General features: G+C 40.5%; 1 protein-coding gene across 1 annotated transcript in view; it reads left to right on the top strand.

Moving 5' to 3' along the window:
* Nucleotides 1-306: 306 nt before the first annotated feature.
* CHPT1 (choline phosphotransferase 1) overlaps nt 307-22,765 on the top strand; it is a 27,879-nt gene continuing 5,420 nt past the window's right edge. Inside the window, exons 1-6 of the mRNA XM_036252406.1 lie at nt 307-784; nt 9,243-9,390; nt 12,330-12,471; nt 16,140-16,224; nt 18,821-18,952; nt 21,965-22,123. Of these exons, the coding sequence (XP_036108299.1) occupies nt 512-784; nt 9,243-9,390; nt 12,330-12,471; nt 16,140-16,224; nt 18,821-18,952; nt 21,965-22,123 (939 nt within the window). The 5' untranslated portion in view covers nt 307-511. The remainder of the gene's footprint in view (nt 785-9,242; nt 9,391-12,329; nt 12,472-16,139; nt 16,225-18,820; nt 18,953-21,964; nt 22,124-22,765) is intronic.

Genomic DNA, 22,765 nt, shown 5'->3' with positions numbered 1-22,765 from the left:
GTCCCGCAGTGTGGCCGCCCAAAGGCCAGAGCCAACACAGCTGGGGCACCGGGCTGTGCACAGGCCACACGTTAGGAAGCAGCTTCCTCGCTGTCCGCTGTCCGGGCAGCTGACTCCCCTGGGGGAACGGGACCAGCTCCCGGAAGAACCGGATCTTAGAAACATGTGCATCGAGCCCTTGGGGAAGTCAGGGCCCTCGGCGCACCCACGGTAAAGTTTCTGTCGCAGGGGGTGGCCTGTTGGAGCCCGTCCAACCCTCCCCGACACCTGGCCTGGCGCTGCCCACCCCTCCGGTGTCCCCGCCAGGCCCCGCCCACAGCCCGCGGCCGGCCCGCGGGGCGGGGTGGGGGCGGGGGCCGGGACTGGGCGGCCGGCCTGACCTCCACCTCGGCCCAGCGGCTGCCTCGCCGCCGGCAGCGCGGGCGCGCCCCTCCCCCAGCTCCGCCCGCCCCGGCGCCCGGCGGGGCTGCGCTCGCTCGCGCGCTCGCAGCGGCGGGGCCCGCAGGCGGCCATGGCGGCGGGCGCCGGGGCCAGGCCGGCGCCGCGCTGGCAGAGGGCGCTGGGGGAGCCGCTGAGCGCCGCGCAGCTGCGGCGGCTGGAGGAGCACCGCTACAGCGCCGCGGGCGTCTCGGTGCTCGAGCCGCCGCTGCAGCTCTACTGGACCTGGCTGCTCCGGTGGGTCCCGCTGTGGGTCGCCCCCAACTCCATCACCCTCCTGGGCCTCGTCATCACCCTGCTCACCACGCTCGTGCTCATCGCCTACGGCCCCACGGCCACCGAGGAGGTAGGACGCGCCCCCTGTCCCCGCCTCGCCGGGGAAGCACCCCTAACTGCTGTCCCCGGGAGTCCCCACGTCCCCGCCGGGCACCGCCCTCGGTGCGCCGCGGCCTCGCGCTGGAGGCGCCCGGGGAGCGGGGAGACCCCCGCGCCGCGTCCGCCCCGAGCCTCCCCTGGGCGGCCTAGAGGCTGTCACGCCGCTACCCCCGTCCCGTGTCCACCCCGGGCCTCCCCCAGGTGGCGGAGGGGCTGTCAAGGTCATTAGGAGCCGGGGGCCTGTTGCCTGTTCGCCACGCCATCCGCGCCAAGCTGTGGGATCCTTTACACGAACAGTGGGTTACTTTACACATACTGGGGACTGAGCACCCCCATCCCGGTCCTGCCTGGCACCAGGGCTTGTGGTCAGGTGGGGCAAGCCCCAAATGCCCTTTGGACACTTGCAGTCGTCTGTTTCTCAAGGTTGTGCCAGTGAACCAGAACCTACCGGTAGCATTGATCAAAAAGAACTTACTAGTTAAGAGGTAACAACTTCCTCTTTGCTTTATTGACTTTTTCATGAAACACCAACTAAGGCATCAGCAAGGTGATAATCCTTATCATCACCACCTAGGGATCATGAAAGCCAATAGATTTTATTAGCAACGAGTCTTTGACCTGTGTACCAAATATGAAGAGTAAATAATGTGGGCTTTGGACAACTGGTAATCAGAAGCACCCCTTGGGCTGAGTGCGGAGGGTTTTGGAAGCAGAGGGGGTTCCCTTCTAGCTACAACTTTTTTAAGTAGTTAGATAAATGCTACATTGCACATTCTGTGACATTGCTGTATGTCTTTGCTCTCCAAATAGTGAACTCCCTTTATAATCATATTTGAATATAGGTCCTGTGGGGAACTAAAGCGATTTGAGGTTGGATAACAAGAATACAGTGGAAATATCTCATGTCCTCCATATATACATCCACTTAAGAAAATAATTAATGGAGCCTACATTTTAAACAGATCTTGCTGACTGATGTTTATGTTTATTATAGATGATTTCTTGGCAGACATTCTTATTTACATCCATATTGTTTGAAAAAAAAAATTAAGTTGCTTTAGTTTGGGGCTAGAATGAAAAGCTGTGGATTCGAAGAGGAAGACTTAGGTTCTACTTGGCTCTGCAACAACACTGGGAGAACTGCTGGTCTGCTTCCCCAGGTGAAAAATAGAAAATCCTAACTACCTGCCAAACCAATTCCACAAGGGTGCAGTGAGGACCAAATGATATATCACATGCAGATAAATGTAAAAAGTTGTGACTTGCTTAACAAATTAAAAATACTAGTGTTGTTAAACATGCCCTGAAAAAAATATAATAAAATTTAACTTTTCTTGGGCCTAGATTTGGCTAGCAGTATTTGGATGTTTCTGATATTTGCCAGTTAGATTGTGAACTCAATGTTATTATTAACTTAAGAACCATTTGTTGAGCACTTACAGAGAGCATGGCATACAAACAAGTCCCAGAGACTCTGTTTAGGGATGTAAGACCATTGGGGTGGGGCAAAGGAGGAAGTCAAATTATAATTAATTACTTTTTAGGCTCAGGCTCATTTTTAAAGGGAGAGGGCACTTTTCAAAAAAAAAAAAAAAAGTAAAAAAAAAAAATCAGAATGCTCCCAGAAGGGACCTAAGGGTTAAGATGAAACCGACAAGAGTTTCTAAAATGTATGTCAGTAGATCCTGCACATGCTTCTAAGGGCCTGGCCTGTTGGATGATTTCAGCAACAGCATGAAAGAAACATGCTGTTTTGCTTTCAGGTCACAGAGCTAGTAAGTGATGGAACCAGGCAGAATTTAGATCTAACTGGGCCTGACACCAAAGCTTATATATTTTTATATCTACCACCACCTTCTTGTCCGGAGTTCCTGCCTTTTTCTATGTGGTATGTAGGGAAAAAAATCTTGTATCTTTTTTTTTTTTTTTTCTCCCCCCTCCCCTCCCATGAAAACCTTGTATCTTATACAATATTTATCCCAACCATTGTTGCATTTGTGTCTTGTATCAACCCAATGAGGTTGGCAAGATTTTTCCTTTCTAGAGTAGCCTTTCCACCATTTTATTTTATTTTTTTCTTTATTGATTTTAGTGAGAGAGGAAGTGAGAGGGAGAGAGAGATAGAAACATCGATGAGAGAGAACATTGATCAGCTGCCTCCTGCATGCCCCCCACTGGGGCTCGGGCCCACAACCTGGGCATGTGTCCTGCCTGGAATCGAACTGGTGACCTCTTGGTGCATGAGTCGACACTCAACCACTGAGCCACACTGACCGGACTCCACCATTTTAATATTTCTTATATCCATTCTTCTTGAAGTAACAGTAGTATTACATATTTTTTATTAAAAGGAAATTGAGCCCTGGCCGGTTTGGCTCAGCGGTTAGAGCATCGGCCTGTGGTCCGGAGAGACCCGGGTTCAGTTCCCGCTAAGGGCACATACCTCGGTTGCAGTTTGTCCCCGGCCCTGGATGGTTGTGCGGGTGGCGACCACTCGATGTGTCCCTTTCACATCGATGTTTCTCTCTCTCTCTTCCTCTCTCTCCCTCCCACTCTACCTAAAAACAAAAATGGAAAAATGTCCTCTGGTGAGGATGATAAAAGGAAATTGAGGCCCAGAGGGTTAAATGACTTTAACCTGGCTTGGAACTTGTTTTCTGATTCTTAGACTTAAGAATTCTTTGTGCTTTTTCAGACTTGACAGATTGCTTCCGTAAAGGGTCAGGAAAAATATGTAAGGTTTTTGATTTACCCATATCGGATATAATCCTACCCATAGAGGATTATATATATGTAATGCAGACCACATATCTATATTAAGAAGATTTGATCTGTTTTTTAACTATGGTGTTAACTTCTAGGACATGACTTGGGAATGAAGGGGAATTAATAGAAAAAAATGAGTGATTTATATTAAGCTTCTACAACAGTACTCTGGATTGCATTTCACACCAATTTCTGTTAAGGAACTTTCCACTCCAGCCCAGCGGAACTGCTTCCTGTACAACAAGGATTTCTCTCCTCCTTTCTCCTTCCTCCCCCTTTCTCCTATCCTACTTCCATCTCTCAATGCCCAGTTCTAACGCTACCTCTTGATGAACTATTTCTTCCTTTTCTGGAGTCAAATCAATCACTTAATCCTTTAAACTCCAGTAATAGCAATCATAACTAACATTTACCAGGCCTTGACTATGTACCTGGCATTATTTTAAACTGCTTTTGTCTATTACCTCATTTAATCCTCTCAAGGACTTTGTGAAAAGGTACTATTATTCCCATTTTATAGACGAGGAAACTGAAGGCAATTAACCTCTTCCAGAGTATACAGCTTTAAGTGGAGACCAGGATTCCAACCCAGAAAGCTCTGCTTCCGCCACAGGACTTGGTAGTGCTCCTGTGGAACGCCTCCATTTCGGTTGTGTGTGTCTTTACTGAGCAGGACAGTCTGTCCATTTTAAATTCAGACAGCGATGGCTCATTTGTACATTCTCCACAGTACGGTGCCTTACATAACGCAAGGGAAGAGGCTTAGTAAACGTATTTGCTGAGTTATTGATGGCAAGAATGAAATAACAAAATGTAATCGGGAGATCATATTTGTCCACCCTTATCCAGTTTTAGTGGGTCTTAAATACTTACCAGTTGTTTGGCCTGGGTAGTTTTAACAAGAGTGAGCAAGAGTTGGGGGGGATAGAGAAAACAAGAACGGTATTGCCTCCTCCCGTTGATGAAGCCAGTCTATCTGAACGCCGCGCTGTCCTTGGCCTCCATTCTTTGGCTGCCTGATCCGAAGTAGAGTCAGACTCCCACGGTTTGAAGGACCTTAGGGCTCCTTTAATGTGATTTCTATGTTTGCATATGAGAAAACTCAGTGAATTGAATCTAGTTCCTCGAGCTCCAGCCTGGTAGCATTTATCTACCACACAATCTTCACACCTGTTTTTGGCTGGTATAAACTGCGGCTTCATTGTTTACGTTGATTTGAGTAAATGTTTTTGCTCTGTCTGATTGGTCTGTGTATATAAATCCATGTCAGTGTCTCTGTTAGGATTATGTTATAACAGATGGGTACCTAGCATAGAGCAAAGAGCATTGAATAATTTCTTTTCTTTATGATAAGAAAGTTGAACCGTATGTCTGAGAAAGTCAGAAAGACCTTAAGAAATGTTTTATTCCCTGGCTTAATGATTCAGGTTATAGTTGCCTTTGCACTATAAAGAGTTGTCTGTTGGGGGAATAATAAGTAAAGGCAATAATCTGTAGATTCCTATTAAAGTTTTATATAGGTTTGGTTTCTTTGAAATCTACTATATTTCCTTTTTAAAAAAATCACCTTCCAGCCCTGGCTGGTTTGGCTCAGCGGTTGGAGCATCGGCCTGCGGACCAGAGAGTCCCGGGTTCGGTTCCCGCTAGGGGCATGTACAAAAAAAACCCCAAAAAACAAACAAAAACCACCTTTCACACTTTCAGGAGGTGAGAGTTTGAGAAGCAGGGCAGGCACTTGAGTGCGGCAAGCAGGCACCCGGGCCCAGGATTTCAGCAGGCGGGTGCACCACCCTGAGAACAGCCCTGTCTGCAGGGAGCTTCAGCAGGTGGTGTGGAAGTAGCTTTGCTGTGGGTTTGTCCCTTTGATTCCTATGGCTTTCCTGTACTTGATTCCCAGGGACTAAGCTGTTTCTCCTTTAGAATTCTGTGGTTAAAGCATAGCATTGGCACATATGGAAGGAGCTTTATTTATTTATTTATTTTTTATCCTCACCCGAGGACATTTTTGCATTCATCTTCAGATAGAGGAAGAAAGGGAGAGAGGGAGGAAGAGAGAGAGAGAGAAACATCGATGTGAGAGAGACATCGACTGGCTGCCACCCACACGACCCCAACCATGGCCGGGGACAGACTGCAGCCGAGGTACGTGCCCCTAGTGGGAACCGAACCCGGGTCTCTCTGGTCTGCGGGCCGATGCTGTAACCGCTGAGCCAAAGCGGCCAGGGCTGGAAAGAGCTTTAAATCACTCTCCTGGTGTATTTGAGACCTGGGCATATATTCTGGCCACTCGGAGTTTGTGAAGTTAAAAAACAGAACTGATATTAGAGCACCCAGGACAGGTGACTTTGATGATAGATCCGGCCCCGGGGGTTCTCTTCATGCCCCTCTTCCTTCTTGCTCCCCTTAGCAAATAAGAGTCTGGCCTTTTCAACTAGAACTCTAGGAAGTACTGGAGGAGAACTCTACGTACTGGAGGAGATATAAAAAAAAATAACAAAAGAACATAGGCTGCCTTTCAAAGTACACATTTCCAATGTGTTTGAGGGCAGGTTTCCTTTCCCCGGCTTGTAACCTGCCTCCCTTCCTGAACATGGGTGTGCTCTTCGCAAGTGCTGGCCCCTCACCAGGGCTGAGGCCAGGTCCCGCGGAAACCAGTTAGCCCCTAGGGCCCTTCCTGAATGGCTTGACAGCAGTGTTACCTTTCGTGACACCAACGCCTCTAGAGCCTTCCGGGCATCCTGTGGGAGCCTCCCTCCGTAAACAAGGAAATGCCCCTCCCAGCACAGGTGAACCTCCTAACTGTATCGCAGGCACATGGTAGGGGTTAGAGCAGGGTCAGATCAGCAGCCTGTTAGAAACTGTGAATTTTCCCTTCCATTAGACACAAAGTCCTCCTTAGACACCACTCCAGCGTTACATCTTCTTTCTCACATATGCATGATCTATCTGTCTTAACACTTTTCTTTCTTCCTACCCCTTATAAATGCAGTTTCTATTTTTATGGAGGGAGTAGTCAGTTGATGTTTGGATCGTTGACATGTCCCTGTTACCAGCTGACCCAATAGTTACTGGTTATGTAATATCTTTTGCATATCTGTCAACTCAGACCCAAGGTTATTTAAAGGCAAGAGGCCTTTTTTAAGTATAAAAATTCATATAAATGGGCACTGTATAGTTCCAGTACTTCCTAAATTTAATTTGGGAAGATTTTGCTTTTGTGTATTACCTATACTATTTTTTATTTACTATTTTTCTTTCATCAACTTTAAACCTACTCTTTAAAAACTCTTAAAAAAATTTTTTTTCTCTTTTTTTTATCCTCACCCGAGGACATTTTTTTCATTTTTTGTTCAGATAGAGTGGGAGGGAGAAAGAGGAAGAGAGAGAGAGAAAAACATCGACGTGAAAGGGACACATCAAGTGGCTGCCACCCACATGACCAGCCAGGGCCAGGGACAAACCGCAACCGAGGTACGTGCCCCTAGCGGGAACCGAACCCTGGTCTCTCTGGACCACAGGCCGACGCTCTAACTGCTGAGCCAAGCCGGCCAGGGCAAAAAATTTTTTTCTTTATTGATTTTAGAGAAAGAGGAAGGGAGGGGGAGAGAGAGAAACATCGATGAGAGCTCTGGTCGGTTTTGCTCAGCGGTTAGAGCGTTGGTACGTGGACTAGAGAGACCCGGGTTTGGTTCCCGCTAAGGGCATATACCTCGGTTGCAGTTTGTCCCTGGCCCTTGTTGGGGTCGTGTGGGTGGCAACCAGTTGATGTGTCTCTCTCTCATTGATGTTTTTCTCTTTCTTCCTCCTTCTCACTCTATCTGAAGATAAATGCAAAAATGCCCTTGACAAAAACAATGATGAGAGAGAACATCGATTGGCCGCCTCCTGCATGCCCCCACTGGGGATCAGGCCTATGGGCATGTGCCCTGTCTGGGAATCAAACTGGCAACCTTTTGGTGCATGGATTGACACTCAACTACTGAGCCACACTGGCCAGGCAAACCTACTCTTTTTTAAAGACTTAGACTCATTCTAAGCCCAGTTTTTCAAAAATACATTAAAATAAAGATGTTAATATTAAAATGAAAAGTTTACCTATGAAGCACCTAAAATTATCTATGTTATCAGGAATAACAGTTACAAAAGCTAAAATTACGGGCTTCTTCTGTTACGAGACAGGGCCCTGGCCCCGAGCTGGTCTGGTAAGGGCCAGCTGGTAGTGTGTGAGGAACGTTTTCACAGCACGAGTCCAGGTGACAATGCGGGTACGTTTATTAAAACTGGGGACAGTGAAACAATGCAGGGCTTAGCAGAGGAGAAGTGAGAGGCCTAGGCTGGCTGCTTTAGTTTCTACAAATGTTATAGGAAAGAAATGAGCCCAGGCGGGGCTGCTTTGGCTCACTGGAGAGTCAGAGAAAAGGAGGCCTTGGACACAGGTTCGGGGGTGAGCCTGAAGGAGCCGCTGCTGCCCAGTGCTCCCCTGGCGGCAAGTCTTCTGAGGACCCTCAGAGTTTAGGAGATGCACACCTGAGAGGGAAGAAAAGTGTGGGCCTGCTCCCCAGAGGGAGAATTGGGCTGGGTCCTTTGTCTAAAGGGCTTTATTCTCTCTCTTGTAGGGGGAAATCGTAGAGGAGGTCTCGGGAAATTTCAGCAGAGTACTCATTAGTGCACTTGCAGGGTCATAGTTTCTACGGATCGGTCAGTGGCAGGGCTGGGGGTCATTGGTCATTGCAGCTGATCCTGATGTCAGCCGTGGCTTCACTTCTCTGGTTTGGAAGCTTTTCTGGGCCTGGAGCTGAAACACAACTGAGGCCTGGATGTTATTTCCAGGGAGGTGACCGTCTGTATCTGGCTGTGAATTGCTCAGCCAGTTTGTTCAGCTGCCTGTCTCAGGCTCCTCATTCCTAACTTCTCACTCTCTTGCCTCACTTCTGCATGCCAGGCACTTCTCTAGGCCCCATACATATGATCACCTGAGCACCTTCTTCCATGCTCTGCCCACGAATTCTAGCTGCCTCGCCCTTCCTGAACTATGCTGTTTCTCCTCAACACAGCAAGATCACTGTTGGGGTTCCCATTTTTGTACTATGGCCTTGAAACTGCCTCTAGGCAATAAACTGGAGCAGTCACAGGCTCACCTCATGTGTTTCACGTCCTGTATTACCTTTATGTCTGAAAACTGATGTTTCATTTATTGCTTTTCTAGTTTTATACAGTGGAAGACTAAATCCCTCATACTCCACCATGAACGGATGCAGTGGTCTGTAATTTGTCTTTGTTTTTAGAGCAAAGACTTACTGAAGAATTTAAAATCTAGTGCCATATATGAATAGTATTCTCTTAAAAGAGCTGTGGACTGAGAATCAAACCAGGTCTTAATCCTTGCTCTGTCATTTATTTAACTTGACACTTCTCACAATATGGACTTCTGGGACCCTTTACCCAGGAGACTTAGAGCAATTCATTTGATTTCTCAGTTTAATTTTTATCCGTAGAAGGAAGATAATGAATCTTCTTTATAACACACTGAGTAATATAAAGTGTGAACACAAGAAAATGTGTCAATTGGCTAAGATTGAGCTATTTTCAAACAGAAGCTAGCTTATTGTCACTCATTATTATGTACTATAATAACAGTCTTTATTGTTTACATTTATTTTTAGGCACCACACTGGACATACCTGTTATGTGCGCTCGGACTCTTCATCTACCAGTCATTGGATGCTATTGATGGGAAACAAGCCAGAAGAACAAATTCTTGTTCTCCTCTAGGAGAACTTTTTGACCATGGTTGTGACTCTCTTTCCACAGGTAAATTAACTATAGTTTTGGTGTTTTTTGTTTTTTTTTAAATAATGGCTTAAGCACTAAATGGAATGAGCTTGAATGGTCAGTTCAATGCTTGAATGGTTAATTTTTTTGGATAGGTGTATATATGGGAGCAATTTTACACAGTGTATTTTAAAAGTGTCTTAATGAATTTATTTTGTTTAGTGTACATTTTTTTTAATTGATTTTTTTTAATAGAAGAAGGGAGAGAGAGAAACCTCAATGTGAGAAACATCCATCAGCTGCCTCCTGCACGCCCCCTACTGGTGATCAAGCCCACAAACCCAGGCTTGTGCCCTGACTGGGGGTCAAACTGGGACTTCTCAGTCCATGGGATGATGCTCAGTCTACTGAGACACACCAGCCAACCTGGTGTACCTTATTTTAATGCCAAGATTATGCATCTTAAAACTCAGTATTGCTTCGTGAAGGCCCACGGCAGGTGTTGACACGATATGATTTCTGCCCAGTGCTCTGAATGTCCAAGTGAAGAAATTCAATGAAGTGACAGTAAACAGCGGGAGTAACTATGACTCTCTTAAGGTAGCCAAATGCCTCGTCATCTACTGAGTGACGCGCATGAATGGATGAACGATTCCCACTGTCCCTACTACTGTCCAGCGAAACCACAGCCAAGGGAACGGGCTTGGCGGAATCAGTGGGGAAAGAAGACCCTGTTGAGCTCGACTCTAGTCTGGCACGGTGAAGAGACAAGTGGGAGGCCCCCGGTGCCCCTTTGTCCCCGCAAGGGGGCCAGGCAGGGTCCGCCGGCCTTGTGGGCTGCTGGTGAAATACCACTACTCTTATCATTTTGTCACTGACCCGGTGAGGGCGGGGGGGGAGGGGTGCGTGAGCCTCAAGGGGATCCCACTTCTGGCGCCCAGTGCCCGGCCGCCCCCTTCATTAAAAATCTACTAGACTTAATAAATTAATTCGGCAAAGTAGCAGGATACAAAATTAACATCAAGAAATCGATGGCATTCCTATACACCAATGATGAACTCACAGAAAGAGAAACTAAAAAAACTATCCCATTTACCATTGCAGCAAAAATATTAAGATACCTAGGAATAAACTTCACCAAAGAAGTAAAGGACCTCTTCACAGAAAACTACAGGTCATTGCAAAAAGAAATAGAGGAAGATATAAAAAAGTTGAAGCATATACCTTGTTCATGTATTGGAAGAATTAACATCATTAAAATGTCCATATTACCCAAAGCAATCTATAGATTCAATGCAATCCCTGTCAAAATACCAATGACATACTTCACAGAACTAGAACAAATACTCCAAAAGTTTATATGGAACCAAAAAAGACCCCAAATAGCCACAGCAATCTTGGAAAAGAAGAACAAAGAGGAGGGATCACATTACCAGATTTCAGGTTATTTTACAAAGCCACTGTAATCAAAACAGCCAGGTACTGGCACAAGAACAGGCATATAGATCAGTGGAACAGAACAGAGAACCCAGAAATGGACCCAAGACAATATGCTCAATTAATATTTGACAAAGGTGGCAAGAGCATACAGTGCAGTAAAGACAGACTCTTTAATAAATGGTGTTGGGAAAATTGGACAGCTATTTGCAAAAAAATGAAGCTAGACCACCAACTTACACCATACATGAGAATAAACTCAAAATGGATAAAAGACTTAAATGTAACTCGTAAATTTATAAAAATTCTAGAAGAAAATGCAGGCAACAAAATTTCAGACATCATACGCAGCAGAATTTTCACTGATACATCACCTAAGGCAACAGAAACAGAGGAGAAAATGAACACATGGGACTACATCAAACTCAAAAGCTTCTGCACAGCAAAAGATACAATCATCAAAATGGAAAGGCAACCCACTGTATGGGAGAGCATAACTGCCAATGATATATCAGATAAGGGGTTAATTTCCATATATATAGAGAGAGTGCTCATACAACTCAACAAAAGGAAGACAAAGAACCCAATTAAAAAATGGGCAGAGGAACTAAATAGACACCTCTCCAAACAGGATATATAAATGGCTGAGAGACATATGAAGAAATGCTCAACATCACTAATCATCAGAGAGATGCAAATTAAAACAACAATGAGGTATCACCTCACACCTGTCAGAATGGCCGCCATCAACAAATCATCAAACAACAAGTGTTGGCGAGGGTGTGGAGAAAAGGGGACTCTAGTACACTGCTGGTGGGAATGCAGACTGGTGCAGCGACTGTGGAAAACACTATGGTGTTTCCTCAAAAAGTTAAAAATTGAACTTCCATTTGACCCAGTGATCCCACTTCTAGGAATATACCCTAAGAAGCCTGAAACACCAGTCAGAAAGAATATATGTACCCCTATGTTCATAGCAGCACTATTTACAATAGCTAAGATCTGGAAACAACCCAAGTGTCCATCAGTAGACGAATGGATAAAAATGCTGTGGTACATATACACAATGGAGTACTATGCAGTTGTAAGAAAGAAAGATCTCTTATTCTTTGAGACGACATGGAGGGACCTGGAAAGTATTATCCTAAGCGAAACAAGCCAAACAGAGAAAGACAAGTATCATATGATCTCACTTATTTGTGGAATATAATGAACATAACAGTCTGAGGAATGGGGTAGTCCCAGAGATGTGGAAGTGGGGTACAGACAATCCCCAGGAGAGGGGGTGGTGGGGGAGAGATAAACCACAGAACTTACATGCATGTATGCATGAACAATGGACATGGACAACAAAGCTGGGGACAGGCGGGGAGGGAGGAGGTGGAGGGGGGAATCAGGGGAAAAAGAAACATCTGTAACAAAAACAAATTAATAAAAAAAAGAAGGAAAAAAGTCAGTATTGCTGAATAGTACATGGTGATTTTTTTCATTAATTATTTCTATTTTTTAATGGTTCTTAATTTAAACCTTGTTTCTTTCAGTATTAATGGCAGTTGGAGCTTCAGTTGCTGTGCGCTTGGGAACTCATCCTGACTGGTTGTTTTTCTGCTCTTTTATTGGGATGTTCTTATTTTATTGTGCTCATTGGCAGACTTATGTTTCGGGTGTGTTGCGGTTTGGAAAGTAAGTATGTATTTTAAGTTGTACATTTACAAATATAACTGAATTTGTTTTCACAATCTGTTATAGTTCATTTGATATGTAACAAGTGGAACCGGGCTTCAAATCAGGAATTTAAATTCTTTTAATTTATTGGAGTGTCCATAAATGTTATACTTTAAGTCTTTTAGGTATTCTGCAGGTTATAAATAGTTATATATATGATGATAACCTTATTTTTTCTCCCCTTCTCCAACTTACTAGCCCAGACTTATATTATACAAGAGAAAGAGAAAAATAAGGGACCTGAATAATATAGAAAAAGGATATGTAGTACTTAAGTAAACAGCATTTGACTCATATAATAAAATAATGAGATATGGAATCTAAAGGTCCTTTTGGTCTAACCTTCATGTGCCCAAAAAGGGGAACCCACTTACAACAGTCACCAACAACAGGTAATTGTGAGACTCTCAGCTGTGCTAGACAATTGGTGAGAAAATGTAAAAGCATCTTGTAAGTGTTAGAGCTGAACACTCAATGATATATATGCCTCTGAGCCTCAGTTTCTGGGACACCAGGAAATAGTGCACAAAGTAGCACGTGTGTTGTCTGTTCCGGTTTCCCATTGGCTCCCTCTCTTCATGATCCTTTAAGAACTCTCTGCCATTGGCTCATTCTCAGCTTTGGCTTCCCACGTCTGATGGTTCTCTTTAGCCCACTTTATTGCCGCATAGGAGAAACAGTAGCTCTGAAACAAAAAATCTCTGATAATGGTAAATGAGAGAAGAAGCTCAAAACTATGGGTCATTTAGCAGAGGGAAGGCCTTGGGCAATTATTCACATTGATTCTAAATTATGGAATAATTGCAGCTACCACTATTGAACTCTGGCATGTTTTAGGCCCTGTTTTAAGTACTTTATATGTGTCATCTCATTTATTCCTCAGATTAACTCTATAAAAGTATTACCTCCAATGTATAAATGAGACAGAAAGGTTCTGTGACTTTCTTGTACTGCTAATAAGTGTAGATCCAGGATTAAAACCCAAGTCTATTTGACCAAACCCCACACTCTTAATGACTGCTGCTTGATACTGTGGGATCAGCAATGTATTCAGTGCTGTGGAAGGATACTTTTTTAATAAAAAAAAAATCTGTTTTAGGATCTATATAGTACACTATATTAAAGGGAGGAGATACTACTTCTATGACACTGCTAATACAGTCCATAACCAAGTGTAAAATGACTTGCTTTAGGATTTATATCAGTACTGAAGAAATTGTAAGTACGGAGAAGGCAGTTATAGGCTGAATTACTTTAGGAAAGCTTTTATGGAGAATGTGAGTCTTAGCTGATCCCTTACATACTGGTCAAGAGCCCAAGGATGAAAAAGGCTGGCTAAATATTCAAGGCAACTATGTAAAATTAAGAATCTCTACCTGTTTATAGATTAAGATGTGCTAAAATAGAAAAAAAAGTGGCCTTGCAGAGTCTAATGCATTTTAATAATATGCTGAACTTGCTGTGGTAAACTAGATTAATAATGCAATATTCTGGGTAATTATTATTGTTGTTGTTATTTAGTGATTAACACTTTACCTTTTTGGCTCCTCTCTTCATTAAAAATTTTTCTGAAATGAATTAGCTCACACTCCTAGCCAAGGAATTTTATACTCATTTGCTGTTGACTAAGAGCCTACTTTGTGCCTAGAATTGGAGATACAAGTCTGAGTCATTTGTGGGTGAAATATGCCAGGCTGATTGGGGTAAAAGCATCCTAGACAGAAGCAGGAGAGAAGGTATTCAGAACATTCGGGAAATGGCCGTTGTGGTTGAACAAGTGTGGAGGGCAGTGGAGGGGATCCTGCAGTACTCAGGGGTCAGCCATCCAAAATACTGTTTGCCAGAGATCCTAAGCAGCATATTTTTTCATTTTGCCAAAGTAAAAATATCATGGAGCATTGAGTAGGATACATTGATGGTCCAGCTTAACACTACAAGAAGTACCTATATGTAGGACATCAAGCAAACCTCTGAAAATGCTTACAAACTAGGTCAGTATCCGTTAGCTGTTGACTAGGATGGATTTCCTAAAAATCTGTCCTAAATTTTAGGAAGGTTTTAATTTTTATAGTGTTTATATTATTGGAGTACAGATAAATGAAGCCAGGCCAAACAATCTCAGAATATGCTGTGGAAATTTATTTTGTGACTATATTCCTGATGTAAGCCTGTTTAATATGGCTTTTTTCTTTCTGAAAAGCGAAAGAAAAAATATGCCAAGAGAGTTTGTTGGCTTGGGCTAACAACTTAAACTTTTACTAATATTACTACATTTTGCTACTTATTTTTTTCCAATTTTTAAAGCCCTTTAAATTATTTAGTAATCGGTAATGATTCTGCTTTAGTATTGTTGAGTTAAAAGCACAGGCTCTGGAATCAGATTGGGCAGAATCAAATTCTGGCTCCAACATACATGCGGTCAACTGGAAATAAGTTATTTAACCTCATTTTCTTCATCTGTAATATGGACATAATCATAATTGAGTAAAAGAGTTATGAAGATTAAACAATAATATATAGAAAGGACCTTGAACAGAATCTGGAGGCCAGAAGTATTTAGTAATAAAGTTAGCATTATCATGCCATACTCTTTTTATTTTAATTCAGTTTCTTGTGTATGTTTACTTTTACATCAGTGACATTAAAAAGTAACACTTACTAAAAAAAAAAAAAATTCAGATGTCATATATATTAATCAGTAAGTTACTGATATGGAATTGATTTCATAAGGAAAAAAATACAGAAGAAATTTGGTTAAAATAAATTTGAGGATGGCAAGTCAACATAATTTATTGAGTGATGTTATAGAATACCAATGTAATGCTTATACAATGAATTCGAATAAATATTTTGCATTATTTATACAAATATTTATTGAGCATCCAGTATATGCCAGGCCCTGTTGTAGTTTTCTAAGGTAAAAAGGGGGGGGGGGGGGGAAAGAAAAACAGACAAAAATCCCAGGCTCCTTGGAGTTGACATTCTCACATGGAGCAAAGAAGAGAGGAGTCCATAGCTTCAGGGGATGTTGATTAGCGACTGATACTGGCTGGTTTAGTGTTTTTTTAGAAAGAAATTTAAGCATGTTTATGTATTAGGAGAAAAATGTCTGTGAAAAAACCCCCACAAGAAACAAGTATAGAGACTGTTAGTAACTTAATAAGGAAAACTGTTGGAATTTTCCCTGCTTCTCAAGTTAAATTGACTTAAGAGTATTTAAGAATTTATCTTAAATTATCTGGTTGTTTTCATATTTTATAATTTTTTTATAATTATGTAAGTAATACATGATTGTTATTAAAAACTCAAACTTTACAGAAGTACATAGAGTAGAAAGTAAAAAGCCTTCTGCGATCTCAGTGGTAACTGCGATTAGCAATTTTATATGTGGTACAACGTTTTCTCCCTGTGCATGTACTGTTTACCTACACGTGAGCATGTGTTGTTTTGTAGGTTTTTTTACTTAACAGTGTGGTCAGCTGATAATTCAGTGATGGAACTAAAGGTGAAAGTAATCTAAGCCTATAGAGATTTTTACATATTTGATATTTAACATATGGTTAACTAACCTTTACATTCAGGAATCATATTTATAACCATCTTTTCTATTTGTCCTTCCTCTTTAGAGTGGATGTAACTGAAATTCAGGTAGCTTTAATAATCGTCTTTGTGTTGTCTACATTTGGAGGAGCAACAATGTGGGACTATACGGTAAAACTGAATGTTTACACTTATATATAAGTACTTTTTAAATATTTAGGGAAAATATTGCATTGTTAATTTTCTTCAGAAATCCCTGGCATCGTATTATATATTCATTCCATTTCTTAACTTTCTCCCTTTGTTTTATAATTTTATCCTATCTCCCTTATTATGACATTTTCCTCCATACGTGAATATATTACCACATAGAAGAAAACAACCCCATTTCCCTAATACAAAATTAAACACTAGTTGAACTACCTTTTCCAGGTCAAAATTTATCTCATAAAGTAGATATTTAGAAAAGTAAATTCAATAAAATATTTTACATTTGAACTTGTCTGTCAGTGTTAAGAAAGAACTGTTGCTAATTTGCTTTTTCAATAATCTATTATGAGGTGAAGTTTCCCATATTAAGGAGTGTTTTTATTTTCTGCTTGGTTGATGACTTCAGTATCTTGGTAAAAGTTGACTCTCAGGAAGCCACTGTCATAAATTCATGCTTTACACAGGAAGAAACTATAAAGAAACAAATTATTCTGTCTCTACAACCTAAGTCGACAACACTGGCTGGCTCACAACCTCATTTCCATAGAGTTAGGAAGAAGAAGCTCCTTTTATAGTGACTAAAAAAAAGAAGGATAATATCAATAGCCAACAACTAACATTTATTCAACACTTAACTATATTCCTAAACATTTTACTATCATTCTTTCACCTGATCCTCAGAACAATCTTATAAAATAGATATCATTATTGATTAAATAATTTGTCCAAGAACACATAGCTAATGAGTACTGGAGCTAGGAATTAAGTAGGTTGATTCCAGACTCTGTTTTTAGTCACTAAGGTATAAGTTCAGTGAAAATAATATGAGATACAAAACCAAACATACTCTTACCATAAGATCCCTTAGTATTTATCCAAATAAGTTGAAAACATATCCACACAAAACCCTGAACACAGATGTTTATAGCAGCTTTATTCATAGTTGCCAATACTTGGAAGCAACCTAAATGTTCTTCGGTAGGTGAGTGGATAAACTATGAGACATCCAGATAATGGAATATTAGTTTTAAAAAGAAAGAGCTATCAAGCTATGAAAATACTTGGAGGAACCTTAAAATATATATTACTTAGTGGAAGAAGCCAATCTGAAAAGTCTATATAGTATATGATTCCAACTATATGACATTCAGGAAAAGGCAAAACTATGGAGATAGTGGAAAGGTTAGTAGTTGCCAGATTTGGGGGAGGAGGGTTAAATAGACAAAGCACAGAGGATTTTTACTATTGAAACTATTCTGTACGATATTATTATGCTGGATACCTGTCATTATGTATTTGTCCAAACTCATAGAATGTACAACACCAAGAATGAGCCCTAATATAAACTGTGGCCTTTGGGTGATAATGATGTGCCAATGTAGGTTCATGGATTATTTCTAGTGGGGGATGTTGATAATGGGGGAAGCTAGAAAGGGGCAGTTTGGGCCTATGGGGATTCTGTGTACTTTCTGTACGATTTTGCTGTGAACCTAAAATTGCTCTAAAGGGTAATTCTATTAAAATAGTAATAGGAGATTTCTCTGTGGCATTTAGTGTCTGATTTGGCCAATTACAATCCATATACTAGGCTCAGAACTAGACTTTGAGCATATTTTCAAGTAGTGGTATATTCCCTGAGACATTCATTTTCCTTCTCATCATGTACGAATAAATAATAGAGTCAAGTATATGCTACTGTAGGCCTCTAGAATATACTAGAGGGCTGTGATGTGTCTTATATGGTGTCTGCTCTGCTAGTCCCCATACCAAGGTGAATGTGGAGCTATAGGCAATTAGGCATTTCTGGTCATTAAGTCAGATGTGGTTGTCTTAAATTTGGAATTCTGGTTTAGTTTTAATGGGGAAGAATTTAACTTCATCTTAAAATCATTTCACTCAATTTTTTGGCAATACCATAGGAAGAAAGCACATCTGCTTATTCTCACCAACAAGAATGCTTATTTTAGATGTAGATTTTCTAAAGTTAAATTGTTAATCTGCAGTTTACACAAATTTTGGTACAGTATTTCGACGTCTATTTTCAAAACACAATAGCCTACAGCTTTTGGCAATTCATTGTTACTGTTTTTTAAATCCTTTGCTGCCTTTGGAAGTTTTCTTGAACAGCAATTGACCAACAGGTAAATATGCGGCCTGGATATTAACTACACAGTTTTTGCATGCACGCACATGATGATTGTCACATTCATGATGCAGATCATGGTGTCTGACTTTCCTGTGATACTGCCCTTTAGAAGTACTAAATCCAAGTGAACTTTTTCATTCTTTTAAGTCAGATGAAGGTTTGTGAGATTAAATGTCTCATCACAATTATGTAAGTAGACTTAGCGGAATTTGGTGGATTCCTTTTTCACTTATTGAATAAAACCATTAAAGAAAAAGTTACCACTTCGGGCTACATTCCAGAAGTTAAGGTTTGATTATAAGAAAAATGAGAACTTATTGGACAGGGCCATATCATAATGTTTTTTTTTTTCTATGTAATAGGGAAATAAATCTATTTTATTAATTATGTTTCTTTCCTCTACCCCTGAAGATACCCATTCTAGAGGTAAAATTGAAGATCTTCCCAGTTCTTGGAGTTGTAGGTGGAGCAATATTTTCCTGTTCAAATTATTTCCATGTTATCCTCCATGGTGGAGTTGGCAAGAATGGATCCACTATAGCAGTAAGACATTAATTTCATCATTATTTAGTATTAATTTTATGCTAAATTTATTTATCACCAGCGAGAGAGATGCTAAAAATATACTGAAGTTCAACAATGGGGAAGGGAACTAAATATCTTAAAGGATTCTTTTTAGGTACATAATACAAAAGAATTTTAAAAACAGTTTAGACTGATAAAGCATTTTTCCTCTTTCTACAGCCTTTCTGAATAGACTTTTCTGACATTTCACTTACTTATCCACTGTTTCATCACTGTACATAATTAAGAGTTGCCATTTTTTCTTGCATTTTGTGCCTTGCACTAATAAGGAAAGGAGAAAGGTAGAGAATGAGTTCCTGAATGGATGGAGAGCTGCCAAGGGTCATGGTTTCACATATGGAGTCCCTATTTCTAGTGAAGTAAATTTTACTGAAATACATATTTTAGAACTATTCTATTTTATTTTATTTATTTATTTATTTTTTATCCTCACCCGAGGACATTTTTCCATTTTTTTTTTTTGTCCTCACCCGAGGACATTTTTTGTTCAGATAGAGTGGGAGGGAGAGAGAGGAAGAGAGAGAGAGAGAGAGAAACATCGATGTGAAAGGGACACATCGAGTGGCTGCCACCCGCACGACCAACCAGGGCCGGGGACAAACTGCAACCGAGGTACGTGCCCTTAGCGGGAACCGAACCCGGGTCTCTCGGGACCGCAGGCCGACGCTCTAACCGCTGAGCCAAACCGGCCAGGGCTAGAACTATTCTATTTTAAAAGGTAAAATTTTAAAATCTTGATTCTTAAATTATAAGTAGATAGATTTTATATTTTGTGTTCTTTACATTTTACTCATACTGTAATACTTTTGTATTTACTCATATTTGTTTTTTAATTTAAAATTTCTTTTTTACATGGGAGTCAGAATTTCTGTCAAGTTTTTAAACAATTATAACACAGTATCTATGTTCTTTAAAAAACATATTGTTATCTTTAAGGTAGTTGGACATAAGAATATAAATACTTATTCCAGGGACACCATCTTTTATCAGAATGTTTTTGGAATGTCTTGGTAGAATTGCTTTAAGCTGTAGCTCATTCTCTTTATTTTCTTTGGTGCTATACTTCAAATTTTCTGTCCTTTAAAGGTGGATTTGATTGTGAAAAAAAAGTCAGTCATTTGGAGCTAGGTCTAATAAATAAAAGGTGTAATAAACATGAAATACAACATTTTTATTTTTTTATTTATTTAAAAAATTTTTTTCTTTATTGATTTTAGAGAGAGAGGAAGGGAGAGAGGGAGAGAGATAGAAACATCAATGAGAGAGAACATTGATTGGCCGCCTCCTGCATGCCCCCTACTGGGGATCAGGCCCACAACCTGGGCATGTGCCCTGACTGGGATTCGAACCGGAGACCTCTTGGTGCATGGGTCGATGCTCAGCCACACCAGCCGGGTGAAATACAGCATTTTTAGTTTAAACAGTGTCTCATCCTCTTCAATGACTTATAAATTGGCTCTCAAGACAATTTCAAAGGAGTCGACATAATTAATAAATTATTAATCTTTATGAATGCATTTTATATACATAGTTCAAAAGCAAAGTATAAAAATCATTTAGGTAACCTCAATACAGTACTGTGTACAAGTTGCTTATGAAGACTAGTTGCTTGACCATGGATGATAAAATAGAGCACTAGCCGGAACATGAGCTCTCTGAAAGAAAATATGATTTAGTAAGGATCAGTGTCCACTTTAGAGAATATTTTACTAAGAAATAATTGATGAACTGGTTTTTTTCATTCTTTTTTAAAAAAATAATGTTAATTGATTTTTGAGAAGAAGGGAGAGGGAGAGAAACATCAATCGGCTGCCTCCTGCACACCCTCTACTAGAGGTTGAGGCATGTGCCCTGACTGGGAATCAAACCAGTGACCTCTTGGTGCCTGGGATGACACTCAACCAACTGAGCCACACTGGCCTTTTAAGGAAGACAAGAAATCAAATACTAAGAAGTGGTTCATGTCAACTCTTAAACTGATGGTTTTCCAACATTTTTAGCAGCAGATTTTTCTTGAATAAAATCTACAGAACCATAATACAGATGAAAACACTATTTTATTTGTCTAAATTTTTATGTTATTAGTATATAGTATAATGTTTTATTATATATGATAGTATTACTGTAATTTTTTAAGTTATCATTTATAAATGTAAACTTAAACAAGAATAAGTCTGTTTTAATGAACACATTTAAACTGGTGATTCTAGATTTAGTAAGTATTCATACCAAATTTATTTCAGTATTTTTTTAGGATAAGCAGTACTGAGAGTATCCTGATTCACATAGATAAAAATGTAATGGGTTGGATTTTACAATGTTACATGAGTGCATTTGCAGTCTAAATACAAAAAAAGGGGGATGATGTTGCATTGAGAGAGACCTAGGCAGCCCTGGCCAGTTTGGCTCAGCGGTTAGAACATCAGTCCTTGGACATGTACCTAGGTTTCAGGTTCGATCCCCAGTCACGGTTGTGTAGGAGGCAACCAGTGTTTCTCTCACATTGATGTTTCTCTCTCTCTCTCTCTCCCCCTAACTCTCTCCCTCTCTCCTCCCTCCCTCCCTCCCTTCCACTCTATCTAAAAGCAGTGGGGAAAAAAATCCTCAGGTAAGGATTAACAACAAAAATAGACCAAGGGAGATATATCTGGACAAAAATCTGGCAGTCCAAGTGTTGATGGCCTTTAGCATAGTAAAACTTGGTCTAGAATAAATTATATTGTTATTTTTTAGTTGTTATTAGTTTAAAATGTATATGTATATAAAATTGGAATCAAACATCTGTAGCACTGAATCTTTGGAACCCTAGAGTTCAGTGAAAGTTTGAAAAGCACCACTAAAACCTGTATACTCCTAACACTACATCATACAGTTTTTTAGGTCTCCCAAAACAAAATAGAGGCTCAGAAAATGCAATGTAGTAAATGCAATGTTAAAATGTAATGCTAATTTTTCTGCTTTATCCATCAGGGCACCAGTGTCTTGTCACCTGGACTTCACATAGGAATAATTATTATACTGGCAATAATGATCTATAAAAAGTCAGCAACTAATGTGTTTGAAAAGCATCCTTGTCTTTATACCTTAATGTTTGGATGTGTCTTTGCTAAAGTCTCACAAAAATTGGTGGTAAGAAATTATTTTATGACTCATGGTATAAATTACCTACTTGGTTCTTAGACACAGAGCTGGAAACTATTTTATAAAATGGGTAGGTTTTATTGTGGTGTTATCATCCCAATATATAGTTACCTATTTGTCCTCCAAGTAAAATTGTGAATGAGTTAATGTTATATTCAGGCAGACACTCATTACTGTATAGTAAGTTATTTTAATTGTTTAACTATAATTATTAATTATAACTTTCTGATATCAAGAAATGTAAATATTGGCCCTGGCCAGTTGCTCAGTGGTTAGAGCGTCGGCCCACTGTCTAGAGACCTGGGTTTGGTTCCCGCTAAGGGCATATACCTTGGTTGCAGTTGGTCCTCGGCCCCAGTTGGGGTTGTGTGGGTGGCAGCCAGTTGATGTGTCTCTCTCTCTTCCTCTCTCCCTTGCACTCTATCTGAAGATTAATGCAAAAAGTGTCCTCGGGTGAGGATAAAAAAAAAAAAAAAAAGAAATGTAAATATTGTAAACTTGAATAAGCTATCCAGTATCCAGTCATGAATTTGAGAAGTTTTAGATTCAGTATTTCCATATCGAGTGTAAGAGTAAATGGTCTCTTTCTTTATCCTTATTTGTGTTAATAGTGAATTAAAGTTATAATCA

Source organism: Molossus molossus, unplaced genomic scaffold, assembly GCF_014108415.1.
Source record: "Molossus molossus isolate mMolMol1 unplaced genomic scaffold, mMolMol1.p scaffold_m16_p_10, whole genome shotgun sequence".
In the NCBI taxonomy this organism is placed as follows: Eukaryota; Metazoa; Chordata; class Mammalia; order Chiroptera; family Molossidae; genus Molossus; species Molossus molossus.
This window is presented reverse-complemented; position numbering and strand designations above follow the sequence as displayed.